Genomic DNA, 25,386 nt, shown 5'->3' with positions numbered 1-25,386 from the left:
CAGCTGCGAGGAGGGGGGTCCTGTCCCCGCCACCCCAGGCTCTCCCCAGAGCGCATGCAGCCAGCGCTCAGGAGGGCTGCGCACACAGCAGTCACTGCCTAGCGCCCAACCCCCACCTGGTGGGAGAAGGCCCCGACAGTGGGCGGAACTGGGCCTCCTCAGGCTTCTCGTCCGGGCCCATCACGAGCACATCCCAGACAAAGCGCCCCCAAAGCTGAAGAAGCACATGGCGAGTAGAAGCGCCCCAGTGGCACTGTCCCCATGGTGCAGGGGGTGGTGCAGAGCCCCACGCAGCTGGCAAGGCTCTGCTTCCTCCTCCTGGGGGGCCCAGAGGTGCACTCGGGGCCCAGCAGGGCCGTGGGGAGTACATCGACTCGGTTCCACAGGCCCTGGTGCAGGGAGGTTTCTGGCCGCCAGCTGCGTCCTGAATACCCGCGGCCCTTCCGCCAGGATGAGCACATGTGCGCTGGGACTGACTGGGCCCAGCGGTTCCTTTACGTTGACCAGGTGACAAGGAGACCTACTCCCTGAGCTCCTCCCCCCGCCCCAGGGAGGGCCGCGCTCAGCCCCACACTCCGGAGAAGCCAGGCCACACCCAGGGGATGTAAGGCGGAGGCCGGAAGCTGAGACCCATCCTGGGGAAGCCCAGAGTCCCCTTGCAGAGAAGGCCAGGTCAGCCAGGAGTGTGCACAAGCCCTTGGCCCATGCCGCTGCCAGCCCGTGGTCGTGCTGCCGCTGAGCGTAGGGCGGGGTCTGTTGCCCCCCGGCTTTGCGTCCTCACAGCCCTGAGTGGCCTGGAGCCCATCCCTCCTCACAAGTCCACCCACAGAAGGGGCTGCGGGGGCCGTGGGTAGATGGGGGCTCCTGGCCCATGCTGAGAGTCCTGCCCAGGCTGCTCCTCCCAGGCCTGTCCCCACAGACCCCCTTCCCGCTCACCCAGAAGCTCTGGAATGTGTTCATCCTGGGCGGTGAGGGCATGCTCACAGCCACGGCCTACACAGTCCTCAACAGGCACAGGAGTCGGTGAGCCTGGGTGGGGGGTACAATGGCCTCAGAGGGAGGGCTGGACCTGCAGGTTGGGCAGGGCCCCCCCTCCCCCCGCCTCGGCACTGACCAGGACACTCCTGGGCTCAGCTGGAGCCCCAGCAGTGGGGCCGCTGTCGGCCTGACTCGCACACACTTCCTCGAGCGCCTCCTGAAGCGGCCACGGAAAGGTCTTCTCGAGTTTGTGAGGGACACGCTGGTCCTGAGCTGGGCCCTGGAGGAGCAGGTGGACTTAGGCACCCGCAGGCCTCACACCCAGCTACAAAGGATGAAGCGTGAGCTGCCCCACCAGGGGGCTCCTTCCCTGTCCTGTCCCCGTCCATCTCCTCTTCTGCTCCGGGATCGGGGACACCAGGCCAGCCTGGAAATCCGGGCGCGCACCGCAGGGACTGGGGGTCAGCGGCCTGTGGGCTGCTGTGTCAGGCCAGGGTGGCCGCGCGGGGAGCCATGAGGACACCCTGGCGCCCCATCCCGCTCGGGACAAACAGCTGCAGAAACTAACCATCTGCATCTCTTCAGCAAAACTCGAAGAGTTCCCCACAACGCCCCCAGGCCCAGAACAGTGTCCCTGACGCCCAGGCCTCCCCTCACCTCCCCTGGCATTGAGATGCTCCCCAGGGGAGATGGGCTGGCCCACCAGCCCAGCCCCCCAACATGAGCAGCCTGGACCCCCTCCCGGCCAGGCCAACCTCAAGACGGAGGAGCGGCTGCAGGAGGGAACCTCCATGGAGCCCGTGGCCACACACTGTCTCTAGAAGCCCCAGAGGCTCAGGTTCTTGGCCTGTTTGCCCCCACATACACCCAGAACCTTCTCTGGCACAGCTGCCCGCATGGCAATGGGAGTCCCTCTCAAACCTCCCAGTGAACCAGGAAGGTGCAGACACGGGCTCAGCTAGAACACTGGGTCCCTTTCCCTTCAGCATGTGCCAGGGCCACCCCAGGGGGCACACAACACACCCAGCTCTGAAACCCCACTGGGACCCCAGTGACAGGGTCCGGCCAGCCCACTAAAAATGAAGCTGGAGGGCCTGGGACACCTGTCCTGCTCTGTGGCCGCTGAAGCTCATGCCCCTCTCTGGGTAGAGATGGGCATGGCCAGCAGAGAGCCAGGGAAACACTCTGCCAGCTTCCCCGAGGCCGCCAACATCCCGGAGACCCTCTGGCCTCTGCGCCCACAGGGAAGCTAGATGCTCGAGGGCCTCTGGAGGAGAGAGGGGGGAGCGTGGCGGCCCCGAGGCTCTGGCCAGCTGGCAGCATGTCCGGCCACGGCACGCCGGCCTTCCAGGAGGGAAGCGCTGCCTCCTCTGACCCACGGGGACCTGCCCTGGCCTGGCCCTGGGCCCGGGGGGTGGCGAGGGCAGAAGCAACACAACCCCACAACAACCAGAATGAAGACTGATGGGAACGAGCCCCCGGTGGCCCTAACCAGTCCTGGATTCTGGCCCAAGGAGGGCCCTGGCGGAGAGGTGTGCCCCACAAGTCCGTGAAGGTGACCTAAGGCGGCTCTGGGAACAACAGGCCACCCCAACGAAGGGGTAGCGGAGGCAGGCAGGTCGGCCCCACCCTCACCCACACGGGACTCCGGCAGTCGGTCACCTGGCACCAACGGCACAGACCGAGCGGACATGCTGGGGCCCCGCTCCAGCAAAGTCAGGCAAAAGCAGCAGCAGGCGGGACGCTCACTCTGCCGTCCTCAGCAACTGCCTCTCAGGGTCCCCAAACTCAGGGACTGGGATGCCCCCTGGAGTCGCTAGGAGCCTCCAAGGCGATGGACCTCAGCACCCCTGCCTTGTCCCACCTCAGCACTCACTGAAGCACGCCTTCCCTCTCCAGGGGAAGGCACCCACCCGTGGCTTCAATCCCCGTTTGCTGTTTATAAAGTTCAGTAAAGTGTTTTTGTGGTAAAACGCGAAGCCAGCCTGTCACTGCGGCGCCCGGAGCATCTGCAAGAAACGCCAGATGCCCAGAATGGAGAATGGTGACTCGGCCCCGGCCGCCGGACCGGCCCCTGCCCCGCGCCCCTGCAGAGGGGTCGCCTAGCACCCAAAGCTGAGGTTCCCCCGTGCCTCCCAACCTCGGCCAGACGCCAGGGTCAAGACCATCAAATAATTTACTGCAACTCAGCCTGTGCCCAGCGGGCCAGGACGGGGCTGGGAGGAGAGTAACAGCCGGGGTGCCGGTGGCCTCAGTTCACGACAGTCTGTGCAAAGCGTCCCGGGAGGTCTGCGGTCCCTGTGTCCAGGGAGCCTGGGCTGGCCGGGCTCCGGTGGCGCTTCCTTCCTTCCTTCCATCCTTCCTTCCTTCCTTCCCCTCCTCCTTCCTCGTCCGCGCCTCCTCCCAGCATCCGGCACCCCCGCGCCCCGTGCCTGTGCTCGTGGGGCGCAGAGGGCCAGTGAGGACGTCACGGTGGACACGGAAGGGACGTCAGGAGAGCAGGCACTTGCAGCTCATGCAGCCCGGGCCGCCCTCGTCGGGCGGGCTCAGCTTCCGCACCTTGTGTTGCCGGATCTCTCGGACCAGCGTGTAGAAGGCATCCTCCACGCCCTAGGAGGAAGGGGCCGGCTCAGAGGCGGACTCCGCAGGGGAGGAGACCCAAGGACCCCTGCCTCGAGCTCATGCAGACTTGCAGCCCCTTGCCCACCTCCTCCCCACCCCTACCCCTACCCCGATAGACAGGAAGCCCCAGGGCTGCCCCCGCTGGGCGGACTGATCCCCAGAAGCTCCCCCCACAGGGCGGCCCCGAGGTCTGGCTCCAAGCTTGAACACCCTGTGTCCCACTGCTGTCTGACCTGCCACCCTCATGCCCGACAGCGCACTAAGGGGTCAGGGCCAACAAGGGCCCATGGGGCTCTCTGGGGGCAGAGGGGCCAGGGACCCAGGGTCACCGCTCCGGCCTGGCTCAGGGCAGCTCTCTCCCGGGACCTCCACCTTCCCCTGGAGCTGTGTCAGCCCAGACCCTGGGCCCTGGCCGCCCTCGCTGCCCTGCCATCCGGGGAGACTTACAGCGCTAGGGGCCGCTGGGTCACGGGGGTCCCGGAGCTGGAGCCAGAGCCAGAGCGGCTGCCCTGTGTCGGGGGAGAGGGGGCAATAAAGCACTGCTCCCTGGCAGGGTTGGGGCGGGGTGGGGGGGGTCCCTGGCTGGCGGTGGGGTGGGGAGCCGGCTCACCTGGCGAGTCTTGGCTGACGTCTCAATGTACGGGATGCCATAGCTGCGGGCGAGGTCCTGCGCCTGCCGAGACTCCACAGTACGCGCAGCCAGGTCGCACTTGTTCCCCACCAGCACCATGGGCACGTCGTCGGAGTCCTTCACCCGCTTGATCTGCTCCCTGCAAAGAAGAAGGTGTGGCCCAGTCGTGGGCTGCAGGCACAGCTGCATCCAGACCCTTGAGAGTGAAGGAGAGAGACAGATGGAGTGAGAGAGAAAGGGAGGCCCCTGGGGGCCAGCAAGCGGCTCACCTGTACTGGTGGATGTCTTCGAAGGACTTGGTGTTGTTTATGGCAAACACGCAGAGGAAGCCTTCTCCGGTGCGCATGTACTGGTCCCGCATGGCGCTATACTCCTCCTGGCCCGCCGTGTCCAAAATGTCCAGCAGGCACGTCTCACCGTCAATAACCACTTGCTTCCGATATGAGTCCTGCAGAGGACAGTGCTTAGGGACCACCCCCATCTCTCGGTTGAGACAAGCAAACGGGCAGCCCCTCCCTGGCCCCACGCATGCCCCGCCCCGAGGCCCTGGAGAGCAGACACGGAAGTCGCGCCCACGTCGGGCGCCCACACCGCGAGGGGAGGGCTGGGAACGGGGGAAGCATGGCTCACCTCAATGGTGGGGTCGTACTCGTCCACGAAGTGGTTCTGGATGAGCTGGATGGTCAGGGCACTCTTCCCCACACCTCCAGCGCCCACCACCACGAGCTTATATTCCGTCATCGCTCCTCAGGGGGTCGCGGCACACGTCAGTGCGTCAATGCGGTGGCCTCCCGAGCCACCTGCCGAGGAAGCAAGCCGCACTCAGCCGCAGCGGCCCCGCAGGGCAGGCCTGTCGGGCTCCGGGGGCTGGCCAGCCCCACCCCCTGGCCCCAGGCAACCAGGTAACACAGGTGGCAGCCAGAATGGAGGCCTAGCCGCCCACCTGTGGCACCTCCAGCCCAGGGGTGGGAGAGGGGCCCCGCCTCCAGCTGCAGCTAACAGCTGTGACAGAGGCAGGGAGGTGGCCCCCCAAAGGCAGGGCTGACAGCTGAGAGCATCTCCCAACCACGCACCCGAATTAGAAGTTGCTGGGTAGGCAGAAAGCCCGGACCGGAGGCCCTGCAGGCTGAGCTTCCCAGTTCCCCTCCCTGCGAAAACAGGTCTTGCCACCGTGGAGCGCCCAGCAGCGTGCCCGGGCAGGCCAGTGCCAGCCTACAACCCGCTCGGGGCCCCACGGAGCGTGTTGGTGCATTTGACAAGTATTTACTGAGTGCCTACTGTATGCCAGTGGCTGTTCCAGGCACACGGTGACAGGCAGGCAGAGAAGAACCCCCTGCCCCCCGGGGGCTCTGCCCACACCGCAAGGAGACCCGCACCGTTAAAATAACGGGAAACTCCCGGTACCCTGTTGCTGTAGGAACTTTGAAGAAGGCAGATGTGGGCAGCCCGGCGGGAGTAGGGGGGTGGGGAGGGTTCCCGACAAGCAGCTGACTGAGAGGAACAGACCCAAACGAGGTGTGCGGCAGACGCACAGGTGACAAAAGAATGAAGGCCAGGGCTTAGGCCTCCGGCTGGGGTGCCCCAGTGTGGGAGGTTTCACGAGCGGACGCCCCTGCACGGACAGTGGGCAGTGATTTCCTACACCCCGGCTCGCCGGCTGCGCGTGATGGCCGCCTGGTGCCCGAGCACTCGGGGGGCAGCCTCGCAGCTAGAGGGCGGGCGACCCCGCGGACGGCCGCGGCCTCGCGCAGGGCAGGGCCGGGGACGCGGACGCACAGCGCCCCCGCCGCCGCCGCCGCCGCCGCCCGCGGCTCACCTGCGCCCCCGCGCGCCCCGCCGCGCCGCCGCCGCCGCCCCGCACCGCAGCCCCGGCCGCCGCCCGCCCCCGCCGCACTCACCGCTCACTGGCGCGACTGCCCCCGGGGCCGGAGCCGGGGCGGGGGCGGGGAAGGGGGCCGGGGCCGGGGCGCGCGGGTCGCCCGGCGCATGGGCTCCGTCCGCGGAGGGTGCGGCTCGGGCTGCCGGCGGCGGGGCGCGCGGGCGGCGGACACTCGGCCGGGCCGGCGCACGCCCCACCCCGCGCCCCGTCCGTCAGCCCGGCGCGGCTTGCCATTGGCTGCAGGCGCCCGCCCCCGCCCCGAAACCGCCCGGTCCCGCCCCGCCCCGCTCCGGTTGGACGATCGCCCCGCCCGTCAAAGGCTGCGGCCGGGCGGGGCTTCCGGGAAACAGCGCGGAGGGCGGCGCCGGCCCTGGAGGCCCTCTTGGGCCGCGGCCTGAGGGGCTGGGCTCGGCCGGGCAGGAGGACTGAGGATCCGGGGGTCGCGGGTCCGGGGAAGCGTTCGGACTCTCCCGAAGAGATAGAGGCCCCGGGCAGCGGGTCCGCGTCCGGGTGTAGACTGGGGCGGAGTCGTTGCGGTCCGGCTCGAGCCCCCAGCCCTGCCAGAGAGGACTTCCCCAGCCCCGCGACGCGCAGCCCGCCGAGGGCGCCCCGGAGCGGAGGGGTCAGTCCGCGGGACGAGCGCCGGCGGACGCCCCTCGGGCTGGGGGCTGGACGAAGGCAGAGGGGGCCGCCCGGACGCGGGTCAGGTGCCTGGAGCAGGACCGGGCCGCGCCGGGAGTCTCTGGGACCCCCAGTGGTGGGCGCTCGGCTGCCCTACGCCCGGCTTCCCGCAGGTGGCTCCGGACTGAGCCCCTGTCACCCCCCCCCGCCCCCGGACGCCTGGCGCCTCCGGCGGAGTCCTTGGGCGCGGCACAGCCGGGGCGCCCGGGGCACAGGCGGTGCAGGGCCGTCTCGGCCGGGCGGGGACCCATCTGCGCCCGCGGAGCAGCGAGACAGGCTGCCTTCTGAGCCCGTATCCGGGCTTCTTAAGAAGCTCTTGCTTCTCACCGGCGCGCAGCCCCGCTCGGGGGCGGGGGGAGCCCCTCTGCCGCACCCCCTCAGCACCAACCTCGCCCAACTTGGGCAGGCCCCGCAGACCGGCCCACCCAGCTCCCCCAGCCCAGAGGTTCCGGCGCGGCAGAAGCCTTCCGTGTGGCCCAAGGGTGGTGAGCTGAAACCTCCCCCACCCCAAACACAAACATGCACGTCCCGTCTCCCTTCAAGACTTTGAAAAAGACATGTTTTAACATTTTTTAAAATTTCAGAGTAACGTATAAACACACAGAAAGAACGCTGCACTACACGTGAGGCCCAAGCTCGCTTTGCTCAGACGGCACCCCTCCCAGCCCGTGTCCCCTCCCGTGCCGGCTCCGTGCTGTTCTCTGGGAGCTCACCCCACTGCAGGCTGTGGCCTTGGGGGGCGCCTTCGGGGACCATCCCCGCCCGTATCACAGCCGACCCCACGGGCCGTGACCGTATCCGGTTGGAGGTCCGCGCACTGCGCCGCTGCTTGCGCCTGACGCGCACAGACACGAGGTGAAGGTGCCTAAATGGAAGCGGGTGGCGGCGTCCCTCTCGGGCGCGGACACTCCAACCCCCCGGGTGTCCGGCCTGCATTTCCCTGGTCCTCGAGGGGGATCCTTCCCACGGTGCTTCCTTTTGTTTGGGCGCCGCCACGCGCGGAGGCGGAGGTGAACCTCGCCAGGCCACGCCAGGGCCTTCGGGGCGACGCTCCCGCTGAGGGAGGTGGGTGCTGTCCGCTCAGAGACCCACTTTGCGGGGACTGACAAGTGGCCTGTTGGCGTCCCACCCCGCCGCCCCCGCTTGATGGCGTCTCGCCTCTGCCTCCGGCTCCCTCCCAGCCCAGGGGGTGCCCGCGGCGTCCGGAGCCCTACCCTCCGGATCCCGATCCGGGTTGGCTGCTGCCCCGCCCCCGCCGCCCTGCCCTGGCAACTGTTGCTAAAGGGGCGTGGCTCGACCTGCAGCCGCTGCCCGCGGCCTCATGAATATTTGAGTATTCAAATGATGCCCCGGCCCGGTTGCCATGGCGCCCAGGGCCCGCAACCCCGCCACCGGAAGAACGACCCACACCGAGCGGCGGAGGGCGCCCAGGGAGGTGGCACCCAGACCAACCTCTCAGGTGAGAGCCACGCACGCGTTTGGGCCCGGGGCCACAGGCCTCGCTGTCTCCCCGGTGCCTCGGGGGAGACAGGCCGAGGAAGGGGCCCTAGGATGAAGCAGCAAGGCCCGTGGGGAACTCAGCGGTACCCCCAGGTGTCAGATTTGGTCCTCCAGAGCCCCTGCTCAAAACCGATAGCCGGCTCCCAAGGACTCCCGGTCACCGGGATAGGAGGGGCCCCAAGCCCTGCCTCTGGGGAAGATTGGGAGGCAGGGACCCAGACTCTGCCTTTGGCAGTTTCCTTGGTGGGGACCCGTTTGAGGCCAGGACCTGCCCTCAGAGCTCCTCCCTGTGTGGTGAAGGCCTGGAGGGTGCAGGGGACCCAGAGAGCTGATGAGCCAGACCAGGGGCTGGCATTAGCCTGGGCTGTGAGGACAGACAGCCCCCTGGGTTTCCAACTTGGGAGGTTTGTGGGGCCCACAGAGTGGCAGGGCGGGGGGGGGGGGCATGAACAGCACAGACAGGCTCCGCCAGTGCATGAATGTGAGGGGACAGTGTTTACAGGCCCTGCTCCTTGGACCCTGAGACCTTTGGGCTGATACGCTGGGCCTTGTCAGGGGGAGGACCACTGCTCAGCTGCTGTCAGGCACAGGACAGGGCAGTGGGCTTGGCCCTTAATGCTGCCAAGGGCATCTTGGGGCTGCAGCCTGAACAGCCCGTGCACTCCCGTTCCCGCAAGGCTGGCCGGCCTGGGAGTGGGGTGGGCAGCGTATTCCCAAGAGGCATAGTGGTGAGGTCCTCCTGCTAGGCTTGGGGCTTTTCACCAGCTAGAGAGAGGCAGGCAGCAGAGAGAACTTTTGGAAAGAAATCCTGGCTGGAAACCCCATGGCCTTAACTTCCTTGGACCCTGGGTGTATGCGTCGCTTTCCAGGGGAGGCCACTGAGGCACACAGACCCAGGTCTCAGCACCCCTCCCAAGGCCTCTGTCAGAGCCCAGCTGGCCACCCTCCCAGCCCTAAGCATGGCGGGGAGGATGTGTCTGGAATGTCCACGGGGGCTGATGGATAAGAGCAGTAGATCCATTGGCTGATTCCTTCAGTGACTCGCTTAGAGCCTCTCTTCCGTACGTTGTGGACGCAGCGGGCAAGCATCCTGCCTGCGCAGGGCCCCACATTGTCTTGGGGTGAGGTGCTAACTCAACAGAATGAGTTATAAAACACAGAGGACCATAGAATGAGTCAGACTTACAAGGAAAGCAAATCCAGGAAGGGCAGGAGGGAATACCAAGGCAGGGATCAGTGAGGCCTCAACCCAAGTTAGAGACAAGTGGCCAGAACGTTCTGGGCAGGCTTCTGGCTCTACCCCCAGAGATGGTTCTAGGGTCTGGGGTCAGGTCAGGCAACCTGCATCTTTAAGGAGCAATGCCTGGGGCACCTGGGTGGCTCAGTCTGTTAAGCATCCGACATTGGCTCAGGTCACAATCTCATGGTTCATGAGTTCAAGCCCCATGTTCGGCTCTGCACTAACAGTTCAGAGCCTGCATCCTGCTTCAGAGTCTGTGTCTCCCTCTCTCTGCCTCCTCCCCCCCACCTGCTTGTATTCTATCTGTTTCTCAAAAATAAGTAAATGTAAAAAAAAATTTTTTTAAATAATAATGAGCAATGCCAGACAAAGCATGTGCAGGTGGTCCAGGGACACACTGAACAGCCTCCCGTGGGGCCTGGGGATGGGGGTACTCAGGAGGAACAGCATGCCAGGGAGCCCAGCCCATGAGGGACAGTCCATTGTGGCTGCCCTGGGAACCCCTTTTGGAAAGAGAATGGAGTCAGCAACAACCTGACTGTCTTCTCCATCAGCCAGTCTGGGGCCCCCATCAGGATGATCAAAAGGACCTGAGGGCCAGTCCCCCCACTGACAGCCCCACGCATCTCCACACCTTCTCACTTCTGGGCCCTGTGACCTCAGTCCTGCCTGCCTCGGATCCCCTGGGCACAGTGACCTGGCCAGGAGGCTCACCCACCTCCCTCCTGCAGGTGCTGCCTGGGCGCACATGCCGCCGCCTTGTCTGGATGTTTGACCCATGGTGGGAAAAGGCAGCTGCCTCCAGGTGAGGGGGCTCAGTGGGCACAGGGGTTGGGGGGGATGCCTGAGAGCCTAGTCCTGGGCCCCCATGCTCGGAGACCACTGATGGAGACGCACAGCAGCACAGGGCCTGAGGGAATGGCTTGCTGCTGGTCACAGCTGACAGAGCAAACATGACTTGGGGCCGATGGCACCCCCCAGGGTCCCACATCTCGCAGCCTACATAGGACCTCCAATAGGGGGGTCCAGAGCCAGTACCCCTCTTTGGGCCCTGGAGGATGGGCCAAAACACAAGAAGGTGACGTTCCCAGACCCCAGTGGGGTGTAAGCTAAGGCTGAGCGGGGGATGGGAGGGCACCATGAGGACCCCAGGCAGGGGGAAACTAAATGAGTAGAGCCCACCAGAGCCAGGCAGGGGAGCCCCACAGGGCTGGCTGTGCAGGGGTTTAGGCCAGGCTGCAGACCCGAGGGAGAGCAAAGGCTTAGTAGCTCTGCCCTCCACCCATCCCCCGCAGGTTGGATGTGAATGGCCCAGGCCTGGGACAAAGCCCAAGAGCCTTGGCCGAGCCCGGCCGCTGTCCGGGTGCGGGAGCTGAGCTGGCAAGGCCTGCACAACCCATGCCCTCAGAGCAAGGACCCGGGCAGCCACAGGGGCAGCCATGACGAGCGGCTGGTAGAGGAGCACCTGTCACCGGCCCGACTGGTAAGTGGCCGCAAGGGTCTGCGTGAGGCAGCAGTCCAGGCCTGATCCCGCCTGCCCGTGGCCCTCAGCCCTCCAGCCTCGCCTGGCTGACAGGCACCCTCAGCCCTGCTATGCGACACAGATGTGCCCCAGGCATTCAGGACCCCAAAGGGAATGAGCCGGGCAGGAATCCCACAGGTATTTGCCTAGTACCCACTGTGTGCGGCCTCCATGAACCATTCCATGAACCTGAGAAGCCCCTCGTTCAAGCAGCTGTCGTCCGTGTGGGAGGCAGGGTGGGAAGCCGTCCAAGTGCCCAGCACACGGGAGGCCCAGACCGCCAGGAGTGAATGAAAGCACAGGCACGGTAAGGGAGCCCTGGCATCCGAGTGCAGCTGGTTAAGTGGGGGCCGCTCCAGCGTCCCACCCACTGTATCCAGAGCCACTGGCGAAGGCTTTGTCCCACATCTGGGGTGGGGGTTTGCTGTCAGCCCCGCCCCCATCCTGAGGCCCACCACAACATGGAGAGCCCTCCCGACTCCCGATTCCTGCCCAGCAACCCTTCCGGGCACCTCTGCACGTCACCCGCTGCTGGCCATGCTGAGGGGACAGACCCCACCAGCTGCAGGCACCTGTCCACACCCACCCTTGCACGGGGTAAGAGGGTGAAAGGCGCATGGGGAGGGGTCCCTTGGAGACGCCGGGGCGACATACTCACCAATGTGCAGCACAAGGAAGCCTGGCTGCATGGGGCCCCCTCTGCCTTCCTGACCAACTCCGAGATCAGCTCAGGGGGAAGGGACTCGCTGCCAGGCCCCCACCCCACGTGCCACGCTGGCTCCTCCGGGCATGCAGCCCTCCAGCCGCCCTGCAGGCCCCCCCGTCTTCCCAGTGCCTCTGTCCAGCATGGGGCACATCAGGACGGCCCTCCACCAGCCCCACAACAGCCCCTAACACCGCCCCAGGGCGCAGAGATGGATTCACGGCCGCAGGCCACCTCTGTGCAGGCCAGCTCTGGGGTCCTATGTCCCTCCGTGCGGATGAGGTCTGGGTTCAGACACAGCAGGGGGGTGTGTTGGAGGGGCCAGTGTGCATGGAGGAGCTCGGGGTGGTGCTCCTGTCTCAGGCACGCCTAGGGCCCTGACAGCCTGACTCTCAGAGGGGACTTCGGGCACCTGTTGACCTGGCCACAGGGCTAGAGTGTCCTCTGCTGGACAGAGCGGCTGGCTGGCAGCAGAGGAGGGACAGGGAGGGCACAGAGCTCAGGGTGGTGCTGCCTGGCCAGGGAGTGCCAGGAACAGGGTGCAGGTAGGGCAGAACAACCCCCCCCCCACCAGGAGGACCTAGCCTCATCACCTACCGAGCACCACACACCAGGAGCAGGGCCCTGGGCAGGCCCACCGCAAGCACCCTCAGGGCCTGGAAGTGAGCTCATGCCGGCCAGAAGCCGAGGAGACAGGACAATGGCTCTGGGCCCGGTGGCTGCAGTCTGGGAGCGGCGCACCCCCCCCCCCCCCCAGCATCCGCAGAGTGGCAGACACTCCCGGTGCCCAGTGAAGTATCTGTGCTTCATTTCCTTTCGTTTTATGCTCATTCTCGGCTGACAATGCCCAACGGGGAGTATGTTTGCAGGAGTATGTATGGTTGCCGTGCCTTCCTCAGATGGCTGGTGGGACACCCCCAGAGGTCCCCGTGACCCAGAAGGCTTTGTACAGCCTGAGATCCCCACAATGTCAGGCCCAGGTGGGGTGCAAACAGTACCATGAAGCTGTCTCCTCAGACCCGCGGGATGCCCACGTCAGACTGCTCCTGGGTGAATCTCGCTGACACTCAGGCGCCCATCAGCATTTCCCGACACCTTGGCGGGGGGGGGGGGGGTTCTGTAGCCCATGTGTCATCTATGGCCACGTAATGCTGACCATAAGTCTCCCAGACTCTGGCTCCAAAGACAGGTGTCCGTCCTGAGGCTGCCCTGATCCCAGCAGCACCGCGGGCTGCCCTGCTCACGGCCGACCCTGGGCTGAGCAGCAAGTGAACACCAGGTGCACACTTGTGGGCTCCAGCCAAGCCCAGCGTGGACGAGGCCACCTGCTCTGGGGTCTGTGTTGTCACCAGCCAGGGAATGGATGCACCATTCTAATTCAGGCGAGGAGTGACAGGTGTGAGTGGTGGCCCGCTCTCCACATTCGGAACCTGCACACTCCTGAGTCTCCGTGAACCCCTTCTCAGGCGAGTCCAGCATCTCAGGGGAAAGTGTTTGTATTGCACACATCCGAAGAAAGGCCTGTCTGTAAGACCCAGGCAAGCGTGAGGACCAGTGTGGCCCCCACAGCAAGTCTGCAGTGGGGGACACAACAGGCTAACTCTCCAGCCTCTCCCACTTGAGAAGGGGAATCCCTGGTCTGGTGGCATTGACCCCCACCAAACAAACGTTTGGGTGCCCTGTGCTGGGAACACACTTTGATTGGAGATTGTTCTGTCCCTGGTGTGGCTTCTGTCCATCCTGAGACCTCCTTCTCCACCTGGCTCCTGGCTGGAGAAAGACACTGCTCTTGCAGACAGCCTCCGTGACCCCCCCGCCCTGGGCCACGGCAGCCTGGCCATCAGAGGCCCACGGCCCGTGTGCTGTGCCACACATACGACTCCAGCCGACTCCAGGACTGAAAGCCATACTCACGATTGTGTCTGGACACGTTCCTCTCTACAGACTCCATCACTGCGAGCTGGGGCCTCTCCTGCGGGCGCGGAGCAAGCCAGCCTCGTCCCTGAGACTGACTCCTAACTGCAAGCCCTTCTCAGCTTTTTTTTCTCTTGTGGATTGGAATTGAGCGACAGTTTTCTTTTTCAGACCCACAGGCTCCAAACCTCCCTTCCCTCCGAGCAGCCTTATCCAGTGCACTAAGCGGGGCCGCTCATGCTGCCCACCTCATGCTGGGACCTCTCCACTCAACGTGACAAGCTCCTCGTGCATATTTTCTGCCATCCAGCCTACTGCAGGAGACTGTCTCGCGTGACATGGGCACCCACTTTTTCACACCCCAACCAGGTCCCCAGCCAGTTACATTCTTTAGCTGCTTTGCTGTGGGAACTATCGGAACGGCACCTAGCTCCCGAGTTCTGTGTGCGGCGGCTGTGGCTGCCATGCTCCATGACAGACAGCACCCAGTCTCGTGGCTTATGGTCCGAGCACGCTTATCCGCAGGTCTGAGGGGGCTAGAGCTCAGCCATGCTCAGCAGACTCGGAGCTGAGTTCCGACATGCTGGGTCTGTTCCACGGGTCTCGTTTAGACACTGGCACTCTGAGGGCAGGCCCTTGTCTGCAAGTAGCCCCACAGCCAAAGCCATCCATGGCCAAGGTCAACACAGATGAGGCATGGAAATGTCTGCCACCTGTCCCAGCCCCACAGCCAAAGGCAGAGATGGGGAACTGTCCAGGCCTCCAGGCTGACTCTTCATCGATTTTTGCAGCGGGCCCTGGCCCAGGTAGATGACCTTCAACTGGTGAACATGCTGGAGATGTGCATCAGCACCCGTGAGAGCAGCCTGGGGAACTTTGGTGAGAGCCCCTCCCTGTCCACACCCCACCATGGCAAAGTCAGGCTGTGGGGCTGGCAAAGTCAGACTTCTTCTTGAGGGTCCATTCGCTGGAGGGCTCTCCTCCAGGCTTCGGTCTTTGGACCACTGTACTCCACGGGCCTGCCCTGCACCCCATGGGCCCACCCTGTACCCCACAGGCCAACTCTGCATCCCTCTTTCCAGGGATCAGGGACTGTCTTGCAGGGTCAATGCCCTGTTCTTGGAAGGAGCCTAGCTCAGGACCCTTTCTGGGGGGGGCTAGGGGTACACAGGGGCCCTGGCTAGGGAGGGTCCTGTGCTCTGGAACACAGAGCTGCAGGTTGATGGGGGTTATGGTGTGGGGTGCCTGAGGCTGACCTGGGATGTGACTCAGGGTTGGAACCCAAGCTGTGGCGGCACCCCCACACCAGTGGGGCACCCCTCCTCCAAGTGGACTCCTGGAGTCCAGCAGCCACGTGGCCTTCCGGGCGGGCCAGTCCACTCAGGCGCACCTTCTCCCCCTGCCCCACGTGAAGCACACGGCCCTGAGGTTGCCTCCAGGACTCAGAGCAGCCATCGATCGGCAGGGGCCAGGGGGCACCGATGTCTCTGGCGGGTGCAGAGAGGTGAGTGAGGGGGTAAGGCTTAGTCTCCGACCTCTCGCTCCTGTGGCCCCCAGGGGTGCACCTGCCCAACCTCAGCCAGCTGAAGCTGAATGGCAGCTGCCTGGGCTCCGTGAGGTGAGTCCTGCCCTGGGGTCACGGCCAAGGGAGGGTCCCCACCCAGAGCCCCCTGGCGTCCTACTGTCTCCATGTCCTCGGAGGGCCCTAACACCTGCCCTTCCAGCCTGACTCTGGGACATGCGGTGCATGTCACCCACCCCCGGTTTGTTGGAGGCACCTGCTGAGAGTGACGGATGCCACCCAGAGCCTGTCGTCAGTGTCAGGCTGGTCACACCAGGTCTCCAAGGACGCACCACGGGGCACTCGGAAGATGCTCCCCACCTTTGACAGAGTCCCCAAGTGGCGCAGGGTCTCTGGTGGGTGCCCCAATACCACCTAAGCCTTCAGGGCCTCAGGCGCCCCCGCAGCAGGGCACGTAAAGCATAAGGGCACGTGAATCATCAACTTAAAAGACAAAATTCAAAACTAAGGACAGATTAATGCCCTTTGTCTACATCACTGGCTGGAAAGAACAAAACTGAAGTAATAGCAAACTATTCTGGGTGGTCGAGCAGAATGGGCTTCACAAAAACACTGCTGATGTAATGTAGCCGGGGCCAGCCGGCAGGGGGGTGGGCTTCCAGCCAAAACTCTAGAAAACTATCCAGGTGCTTGAAATGGGCTCTCAGCGCCCAGTCATGTCTAGGTGAGTCCGGAAAGGTATTTATTAGGCAACCTCCTTTAAATGCTTTCTTGATTTTCCTTATTTATACTGTTATTTATCAAATAAACGTCCAAAAGAATTTAAGAAAACACTTGAAGATCTGGACATGGAAGCAAAGAACATTGGAAGACGACCTGGCGCTCAGGGCGCAGCCCCGAGACGAGAGCAGAGAAGGGGCCCCGGAGCACAGGGCCACCTGTCTGCAGCGAGGGCTGGAAAATGGGGCTTCAGGAATGTGCCTTGAAGGTGCAGCTAAGCAGGGTGCTGACAGAGATACCAATGCTTTCTTTAGCTTAACCAACACAAAAAATCCTATTTACTTCTTCATTGTCAAGGCTTAAAATTAGCTCAACAAATAGTCAAGTATATAAAACTCATATAAAATAAAGGAGGAAAACTATAAAGAGAAGTGGAAGGTATTATAACAGCAAGAAACATGATACATCATTTGTAGCAAAACAAAACAATTCAATTCCAAGGGGAAAAAAATTCCAAGAACAATTAGATCATAAATTGCAAGAAAACATGTTCTGTCCCTTGATAATGATAGTGACAAACGTAGCAAGTCTTTAAGTTTTCTGTTACTGAATCCTGAAACTTGGCCACATGATGTTTGTGAATCTCCATGGCTGAAAGTGGACCAGTTTGTAAAAGGAAACTAATTAAGTGCGACAGTTTAGTAAACTTGTTGCAGACTTGGCTGATAACAGCGATGTTATAGGCCAAGGGGCACCCAGCCGGCTCAGTCAGAGGAGCGTGCGACCCTTGGTCTGGAGTCGTGAGTTTGAGCCCCACATTGGGTGTAAAAGATCTCAGGCAGTATCTTAAGGGATGGAAAATAATTTTGATGTACTGTCTGTCAGTTCATCAGCTGAGCGAGAATTCAGCCGAAACATCGCAGGCGTGAAGGCGGATGTTCTTGACTTCTAGGCTTTATACGGGCCGAGCGTGGCTTAGACTCTTCGAGGTCCCTCAGCCAGCCTCCCCCCGCTGACCTCGCCCGTTGTGGCCTTCGCACAAACAGAAACCCTGCGTTCTCGCCTTTTACTTCTAGTCTTTAATCCAACCTACCTGTGAGGTCACCTTCAATGGTGGCATGAGATTGGGACCCCATTTTAATTCATGCCATACAGTGGGTCCATTTTCCCAGCAATGCACCACCTCCCTACAGACCACTGTGCCATTTGTCAGGTCCCCGTGCAGATGCACATATGGGAGCCCTCGGTGGCGTCTCTCTGTCTGTCCATCTGTCCTGCACCAGTGCCGCGCTGTCTGTATTCCCAGGGCTGTGTGTTAATTTGCCTGTGTCTGACACCCTCATCGTCATCTTCCTTTTCCTAAAATGACCTGGCTGCTCCTGAATGCTTCTTATACTTGAAGTTTACGATCTGTTTGTTGGGTCACACACACTACTCTTTCTGGAATTCTATTTTTGCAATGAGGAAAGATTTGCATGCTACTTTGGGTTTATTTGTTAACTTATACACGTTCATGAATATGATACAGCTCTCCATTCGTGTGTTCCTTTATATTTTTCATAGAGTCTTTTAACTTCCCCTATGAAATTCCCCACTGCTGCTTGGAACAGGGCAGGACATCAGCCTCCCTGAAACCAGAACTAAATTAATGCCCACGTAGTTACAGGAGAAACATGAATGGCCTTCTGTTTCTCTTGTATTTTCTGGCTGATTACCATAAACGTGGAGAAAAAAGGACACTGATCTAGAATCGATTATTCCCGTCAGTACAGCCCCCCTGGGTTTCATGTGTGGGTCTTGCATCTGCCGACATTGTGCCTTGATTTTCTAAGTAGCAATACTGCCAGGCTCTCCTCTTAATTCCAGTAATTTGTGAATTCACTTGAGGTTTCTGTACTGATGATGTGACGGTCAGCAGCTTGTGCGCCTTGGCTTCCACTTGCAGCCCACACGCTTCTCTGTCTCACCCTACAGGCTGCAGGCCGGCCGCCCAGCGTGACCTTAAGTACCAGCAAGGGCGGCATCTGTCTGAATGCGTGTGTGTCTACGCATCTGTCCACACGATCGTGAAATGGTATTTCTGGACTCCATCGGCAGATGTTGCAGGGGCACTAATTCTTCCCCGTGTTCCTGCAGTAGGGACACTGGGTCACCCGAGTTAACATCATTGTGACTTTAAATTCCATTTGCTTGGCGGTGCTCATGTCCGTGCTCACGAGGGCCAGACTTTCAGCTGCCCTGTGCGTCTGTGGTCCCGGGATCAGGGGTTGATGCCCAGATTGCCTCCCGTGTTTATTGCTCTTTTCGACTGCTCTATTTTTTAAACTTCTTGTATGAGAAATTGTTGTGGAAGATAGACATTGTCTACTCCATGGTGGCTAATTAGAACTTACTTTCATATATATATATTTTTTTATTTCTAGGAGAGAGAGAGACAGCGTGAGCAGGGGAGGGTCAGAGAGAGAGGGTGTCACAGACTGAAACCGGCTCCAGGCTCCGAGCTGGCAGTCAGCACAGTGCCCGACGCGGGGCTCGAACCCACAAACCGCGAGATCATGACCCGAGCGAAAGTCGGACGCTTAACCGACTAAGCCACCCAGGCGCCCCTAGAACTTACTTTTAAAACCAGTAGGGGCGCCTGGGTGGCTCTGTCGGTTGAGTGTCCGACTCTTAGTTTTGACCCTGATCATGATCCCAGGGTCATGGGATCCCGCCCCACGTGGGGCTCCACACTGACTGCACAGAGCCTGCTTGGCTTTGTCTCTCTGTCTCTGTCTCTGTCTCTGTCTCTCTCCCCCTCTCCCTCTGCCCCTCCCCTGTTCGTGCTCTCTCTCTCTCTCTCAAAACAAATAAATAAACATTTCACAATTAATTAATTAAAGTGAGTCCAGATCTGAGGACTGTGAGGCTTGCGGGGATGACAATCACCACTTAATTTCTTTGATCAAGTTTTCTATTTCTTTCGGTGCCAGCTTTATCTAGGCTTTCAAAAATGTTGGTATATATTTTGTTTATAGTACCTTCTATTTTTTTCAGTTGCTGCTCTGGCTATAATTATTCCTGTATTAAAATGCTGTATATTTATTTGCATTGTCTCCTTATCTTTGCTTTGCTGACGTTGTCCGTTAACTTTTTGCAGAGTTGGCTCTGGCTCTGTTAGTTTTCTCTACAGTTTGTCTGGTTATTACTGGCTCCATCCTCATCTTTATTGTGTCTTTACTTCTTGTTCTTTTTGTAATTTGCTGCTGTTCTCTTTCTAGTTCCTCGAGCTAAGTGCTTCGCTCTGTTGTTGTTATCCTTCTAGTTTTTTGAGAAATACGTTGGGCGACATAAATTTCTTTCCCGCACAGCTTTAGGAAGGGTTCCACAAATTCCACATGCTTTGCTTTTTGTCATTAGTTCTAAGTTTTTGGTAATTTTCCTATCTAATGTGAGATGAGGCAAAATCTGCTAGTTATTCCCCAATCTTTATTCTTCTATAACAGTAGAACTCCCGTTTTCAGCTGGGCACACAGCCGCCTCGTCTGCCCCCCAGCCGGCTCTGGCCGTGTGCCTCGAGTCTGAACCACAGGTCACAGGCAGCAAGGTGTGTACAGACTCTGAAAGCAAACGGAACGGAACAATAATACCATCTCAGAAATGAAGACGAGCCCCAAGGAGACGCTGCAGGAAACGCAATACAAGAAATTGCATGGGAGAACAGACTGATTGAAAGGAACACAATTCATTGTCCGTGAACGGAGTCTGGACGGACCGCAGGGATGGAGGGCAGATAGAGGGTCTATAATTGCTTCGGAAGGAAAGTGGAATAATAGAACGGAACAAATATTTAAAGATTAAAGAAAACTTGTGAGACACAAAAGAAGGCTTTCAACCACACCTTGAAAGAAAAACTCGAAGGTGACCAGCCAACGCTGAAACACACCCTAATGAAGTTACTGGACGCGAAGATGAGATGTGCAGGAGGCCACGGAAAGGCACCACCTCTTCCTTTAAGATGAACAGAAATGGGGTTTTCCTCGGACTTCTCCACAGAAACACGCAAGCCCAGGAGACAGGGTGATGCCCACATGCCCAGTGGAAAGAAGGCAGGACCGAGAATCCCATGCCCAGCCACTGCTTCTGAATGAATGAGTTACAGATCAAGGAAAACAGTTTGATTAGCCCCTCTCAAAGAAATCACCAGACACAAACTTCAGCCAACTAAGAGATGGGAAAACTCACTGGCCGCCACGGACTGGCGGTAAACGTGGAAGCCCCGTAACGGGGGGACGAAGCAGAGCAAAGCCTTGGCGCCCAGGTGAAGCCGTGCGTCAGACATCACCACGGGGGGTGGCGGGCATGTGCCCTGGAAGGTCTGAGGCAGAAAAGCTGTCAGGTGTCACCGGGCTGGGAGGAGACACGGGCATAGAGCGGATAAGCAGGGGGAAGGGCAGACGCCAAGTCCGAGGTGAGAAAACGCAGGGGCGCCACTTTAAGGAGCATGGGAGTCATGCTGCAGTGACGGGTCCCCACCCTCACCCCCGGCCCAGCAGGGAAGCCCCCCACATCAGGGCCCCCAGCAGCTCAGTTCTTTCAAGCAGCATTTCAGACCCTTGCTCCCAATTTAAATGCCCAGAAGCTATTCACGGTATAATTGGGAATATTGGGGGGCGCCTGGGTGGCTTAGTCGGTTAAGCGTCCGACTTTCGCTCAGGTCATGATCTCGCGGTTCGTGGGTTCGAGCCCCGCGTCGGGCTCTGTGCTGACTGCCAGCTCAGAGCCTGGAGCCTGTTTCAGTCTGTGACTCCCTCTCTCTCTGACCCTCCCCTGCTCACGCTGTCGCTCTCTCCTAGAAATAAATAAAAAAACATTTAAAAAAAGAAAAAGAAAAGAGAAAGAGTCACTTTAAAAAAAATAATTGGGAATATTGGGGTACCTGCAGCATGAAAGGAAAGGTCAAAACGAAGGCTCCCTGGAAACTGGGCCACACAGGGAGGAGGCTACAACCTCCAGACTTCACCAAGTATTGCAGGAGACACAGAAGATGTGACCTCTTGGCATCTTCAAAACAAGAATATCATGCTGTGAACAAAGACCAGAGAACAATGAAGGCCACGTAGGAATGAGACATATGGCCACCAACATAAAAACGTTAGTAACAACGTTGGAAAATAAGGACATTTCCCCGAAAGCAGAACCTGAGGCAAAGAGATGGAAACCGGGAGAGGAGCTAAGAAGACGAAGGCCATTCTCAGACAAGCAGCGCAGGAGTGGCGGAGCTCCGGTGTGAGGGCAGGGAACACAGACAGAAATAGAGAAGAAATGCCATCAGGAACCTCCCAGAACCCAGTTGAAAGGACACGCCCTGTCGGGGGGCGCCTGCAGGCAGCAGTGGTTGCCAGAGGGTTCTAAGGTCTTCTACGTGGAGGTACACTGGCCTGCCTGTGTGCAGGGGAGCGGCGGCAGAGCGGGGTGCTAGGCCAAGCCCAGGGCAGGGGCTGGGGGAGGTCTCCCGGGCACAGCTGGCTGGCAGAGGGGCTGCAACTTGGGGAAGCCATCCACAAGAAAGGCCAAACAAGGAGAGTGGGGGTGATCCCAGTGAGGAAGGGAACCACTGCAGCAGGCAGTAGGCGCGGCTCAGCGAAGTCATCCGGCGACAGGGCGGCTCCTCTCCGCCGGGCCCAGGCCCTCCAGGGCCGGGAGAAGGTGGGCTCTGCCGGTGCCCGAGACCACGGGGCTGCAGCAAGGGTGGAAGGCGGGGAGGCAGGGGGCTCCGGGACCCCGTCCGCAACCTGGAGGCCGCCACGCACGAGCCACGGGTGACGGGCAGCGCTGTGGCTGGAGACAGCCAGGTGTGGGTGGCGGATGGGCTCGCGGCATGGCACAGGGCCTTCGTGGCACAGCTCTGGGCCTCCAGCCCGGGACAGCGCTGACCAGCCACCCGTGCCCTCTCCAGGGACCTGGGCACCTCCCTGGGCCGCCTGCAGGTGCTGTGGCTGGCGCGCTGCGGCCTCACTGACCTGGATGGCATTGGCTGCTTCCCGGCCCTGAAGGTGGGTCTGCGGTGCCCTGGGCTGGGGAGAGGGGCCCGGCCAAGCCCTGGCTGAGCGCCCTGCTGCCCCAGGAGCTCTACGCCTCCTACAACGACGTCTCCGACCTGAGCCCACTGTGTCTGCTGGAGCAGCTGGAGGTGCTGGACCTGGAGGCCAACAGCGTGGACGACCGGGGGCAGCTGCGCTACCTGCAGCTCTGCCCCAGGCTGGCCACGCTCACCCTGGAGGGCAACCCGGTGTGTCTGCGGCCGGGGCCCGGCGCCTCCAGCAAGGTGCGTGCGGTGCGCCCCCAGGCAGCTCATCCACGGGGCCGGGAGACGCTCTGTGGCCCTCCCATGGCCCCAGGGGCCTCTCTGCCCCCCGAACGCGGGTCACGCCCAGCCCGGGCGGCAGGGTCATCCCCGGGGAACACCCCACCTGCACCCTGTGACTTGTTCACCAGGAGCTCGCTCTCTTGTATCGCTGGAGACCTTCTAGGCCAGGACCAGACGCCACAGGGCCACATGCACACATGCCACACCCCCCAGCCCACGCATGTACCCCTGCGGTGTCCGTGCACACACCCCGTGGGACCACACGTGTCCAGTACAGCCTGCACGTAGAATCATGCACACTCACACACACACAGCCCCACGCAGGCCCAGTCCAGAGCTCCCTTCACCACCACGCGCCCGCAGGCCTGCCCACACTGCAGCACTGCCCATGCCTGGAGCACACTCTGCCTGCCCTGGCAGCCTCCACTGGGTGGTGCCCAACTAGGCCACAGCTCTGGGCTCAGGGCAGCTCCACAGGCCAGAGGACACCACTGGACCTTGGCTGTGAGCCCAGAGAGCGAGTTCACATGCAGGGGAGACCAGAGGTCCCCTCAGTCCCTGGTGGCCAGGAGTGACCCAGGCCAGCACTGGCACGAGGGTCTGGAGGAAGCAGCCACGGGAGAGCCCGCTGGGCCCAGACCTGCCACGCCCTCCACGCTGCAGGTGCCCCCGGGCTACAACTATCGGGCCGAGGTGAGGACACTCATCCCCCAGCTGCAGGTCCTGGACGACGTGCCAGCCACACGCACCAGCGTGCCAGCCCCCCGGAAGCTGGACCAGGACTGGCTCATGGTGAAGGAGGCCATCAAGGAGGGCAGCGTCTCGGACAGCCTGTTCCCTGGGCTGGGTATGGCGGCCACTCACCTGCCCTCTGGCAAGGGCTGCCCCACCCAGCCTGGGGCTTGAGCCCCAGAAGAGGCTGCCACCCCCTGCTGTCCCCAGGAAGAGAGCCCTGTACCCTCAGCACCCCCGCAGGCCTTTCAGAGATAAACAGCCACATTTCACAACCCTTCTCAGCCCTGACCTTTTGTCCCCAGAGCTCTGCATTGCTGCCCCCAGGCCAGGATAACCTCCCTGTGAGCAGCACCTGGTGGGGCATGGGCCCCCAGACACAGACACATGCTGGGTGGCGGGGCCCTGGTTTGTGGACAGTCTCAGGGGGGCTCATGGGGTGGCCGGCTGGCGTGTGCTTCCATGACCTCTGATTTTGTCCCTCGGGTAGATCATCCCCACGGAGCTCCCATTCCAAGATTCGGCTCCCAGCTCTCCTTGCCTGAGACCCAGCCACGGGCCCCCAGGCCATGGCCCCTCTCGCTGCTGGTCACTGGGGGTCCCCTGCCTGGAGGTTTGCTTCCCAAGGACCCAGCTCCACAGGATGACACCAGTAGCCTCACCCACGGTAACTAAGCCACCTCTGCACAAAGCTCACGCTGGAGCCCCTCAGCCCCAAGCAGACCAGCCACCCCCTCTTCCTCAGGTGCCAGCCAAGTCCTCTGTGGAAACCCCACCAAAGGCCTGCGGGAGCGTCGACACCAGTGCCAGGTGTGCCTTGTCTACGACCACAGGGCGCTGGTGTGCTGCCCTGGCAGTGCCCCGGCCCACAGTCACTGCTGGCCAGAGGCCCCAGCCCCCCCCCAACACCTTCCACAGCCAGACGAGTCCTGCCTTCAGGGTTCCCCCACCAGCCCCCTCGAAGGCTGTGCCTCCAGACCAGCCCCTTCTCTCCTCAGGCCTGGACAGCTCTGGAGCCGCTGGCCTCATGCGAGGACCCGGCCGCCAGCGCCTCCCCAGGGCCTGACCCTGCGGACAGCAGTGACCTCCTGGCCTTGGCTAGGCTCCAGGCCTGGAGGGAGCCGCACCTTCGGTGGGTGCCTCTCCTGGCCCCCGGCCCTAGCTCTACAAGTCCTGGTTTGGTGGGAGGTCATGGCTGGGGGCTGCCTTGGTACCCAGGACGGCTGGAGGAGCTGGCCATGGGAGCCTGAGGCTGGGGGACCATCCCAGGGCACACACTCATTTGGGAATGGCCCTAAGGGCAGGGCTGCACCCCCTTCCCCCTCTAGTTCCCTTCCCAGTAGGTACCTGGAGTCCCAGCAGGAAGGTGCCACAGCCCCCTGGGGCCTACAGAGGGGCCCTGAAGAGCAAGGGGACAAGTCGAGGCCCAGGACTCCCTCCAGCCCCCTAGGCCTGGTCCCAGGTACTCAGAGTGACCCCACTCACCGCCCCAAACTAGCATTCATCAGCTTGCGTCCCCTTCCTCAGCTGGGCTCTGAGAGGGGCTCCGATGGGGTGGTCCTCTCCTGATGGTGGGGGGCTTACAGTCAAAGGGTTCCAATCCCAAGCCCTCCTCCCCTGAGCCCATGGGATAATGCTGCCCCAGGGACTGGCCAGGACAGGCCCACTGGGCAGGGGCAGGGCACAGGCCAATGGAGGGGCGAGGCCACCAGATGGGCCAGGAGACTGAGGCGGGGGGGCGTTGCCCTTACCCTGCACACAGGGCCTGTGCTGGGCCCAGAACCTGCAACAAACACAGGAGGGCTGTAGCGACTCTCGCGCAACAGGGCCCAGGGAGGCTTCCTGGAGGAGAGGTCTGAACTGCCGGGTGAACTGAGGGGGCCAGCCTGGGAAGGGGGCATTGTAAGCAGGGGCAGCTTATAGGTTGGCTGAAAGACCGTCCTGTGGGTTGGGGAGTCAAAAGGGCCAGGGTGGAGGTGGCACAGGAGAGACAAAGCCTCTGCCCTTCCCTGCGTGGGCTTGTGCCTGGGGACTGGCCTGGACTATGGTGCGGTGGGCAGGGGGTGCGGGGGGATGGAGGACAGGCCAGGCAGCCGGGGGGGGGGGGGGGCGGGGGGAGTGGCAACAGTGAGGACTCAGGGACAGAGGGGTACCCGGGCCTCCCACTCCAGGCCACATCCAGGGAGGCACTCGGTCGTCGTGGCCACCCTGCCCAGTCTGCCCTGAGGCAGCGAGTGCCAGGGCATCACTCTACAGCAGACGACTAGGCACTGGCCCAGGGCCACTCTTGGTGATGCAACGTAGTGACCTAAAGCCAGAGCCCAGGCTTTGTGGCCTCTGCAGGCCGAGAAGTGGGTGTGGCCCCAGCACGGTCAGAAGTCAGGGGGCTGCAG

The 25,386-nt window shown here is 61.7% G+C and overlaps 2 protein-coding genes across 6 annotated transcripts in view; one reads left to right on the top strand and one right to left on the bottom strand.

Moving 5' to 3' along the window:
* Window positions 1–3,135: 3,135 nt before the first annotated feature.
* Window positions 3,136–6,292, bottom strand: HRAS (HRas proto-oncogene, GTPase). Of its 3 annotated transcripts, none has more exons than XM_039221471.1 (6): window positions 6,130–6,292; window positions 4,862–5,031; window positions 4,501–4,679; window positions 4,211–4,370; window positions 4,048–4,109; window positions 3,136–3,588 (listed from the first exon to the last, which is right to left on the bottom strand). In XM_039221471.1, exons 2-6 carry the CDS (start codon window positions 4,970–4,972, stop codon window positions 3,525–3,527), a joined length of 576 nt encoding a protein of 191 aa, XP_039077402.1. In that variant the 5' UTR covers window positions 4,973–5,031; window positions 6,130–6,292; the 3' UTR covers window positions 3,136–3,524. The 3 variants fall into 3 exon arrangements, with proteins under 3 accessions (XP_039077402.1, XP_039077403.1, XP_039077404.1); XM_039221472.1 differs by lacking the exon at window positions 6,130–6,292 and adding an exon at window positions 5,305–5,324; XM_039221473.1 differs by lacking the exon at window positions 4,048–4,109 and having other exon boundaries at window positions 6,130–6,291.
* Window positions 6,293–8,204: 1,912 nt separating this feature from the next.
* LRRC56 (leucine rich repeat containing 56) overlaps window positions 8,205–25,386 on the top strand; it is a 21,621-nt gene continuing 4,439 nt past the window's right edge. Inside the window, exons 1-12 of one of the 3 annotated variants that reach the window (XM_039221477.1) lie at window positions 8,205–8,250; window positions 10,263–10,336; window positions 10,827–11,014; window positions 14,462–14,549; window positions 15,228–15,288; window positions 21,851–21,947; window positions 22,019–22,219; window positions 22,925–23,108; window positions 23,484–23,660; window positions 23,739–23,803; window positions 23,992–24,125; window positions 24,322–24,455. In XM_039221477.1, coding sequence (XP_039077408.1) covers window positions 10,838–11,014; window positions 14,462–14,549; window positions 15,228–15,288; window positions 21,851–21,947; window positions 22,019–22,219; window positions 22,925–23,108; window positions 23,484–23,660; window positions 23,739–23,803; window positions 23,992–24,125; window positions 24,322–24,455 — 1,318 coding nt within the window. In that variant the 5' untranslated portion in view covers window positions 8,205–8,250; window positions 10,263–10,336; window positions 10,827–10,837. Of the gene's footprint in view, window positions 8,251–10,262; window positions 10,337–10,826; window positions 11,015–14,461; window positions 14,550–15,227; window positions 15,289–21,850; window positions 21,948–22,018; window positions 22,220–22,924; window positions 23,109–23,483; window positions 23,661–23,738; window positions 23,804–23,991; window positions 24,126–24,297; window positions 24,456–25,386 lie in introns of all 3 variants that reach the window. The other 2 variants (XM_039221474.1, XM_039221475.1) reach the window with 2 other exon arrangements.

Source organism: Hyaena hyaena, unplaced genomic scaffold, assembly GCF_003009895.1.
Source record: "Hyaena hyaena isolate Hyena2069 unplaced genomic scaffold, ASM300989v1 scaffold_989, whole genome shotgun sequence".
Taxonomy (NCBI): Eukaryota; Metazoa; Chordata; class Mammalia; order Carnivora; family Hyaenidae; genus Hyaena; species Hyaena hyaena.
This window is presented reverse-complemented; position numbering and strand designations above follow the sequence as displayed.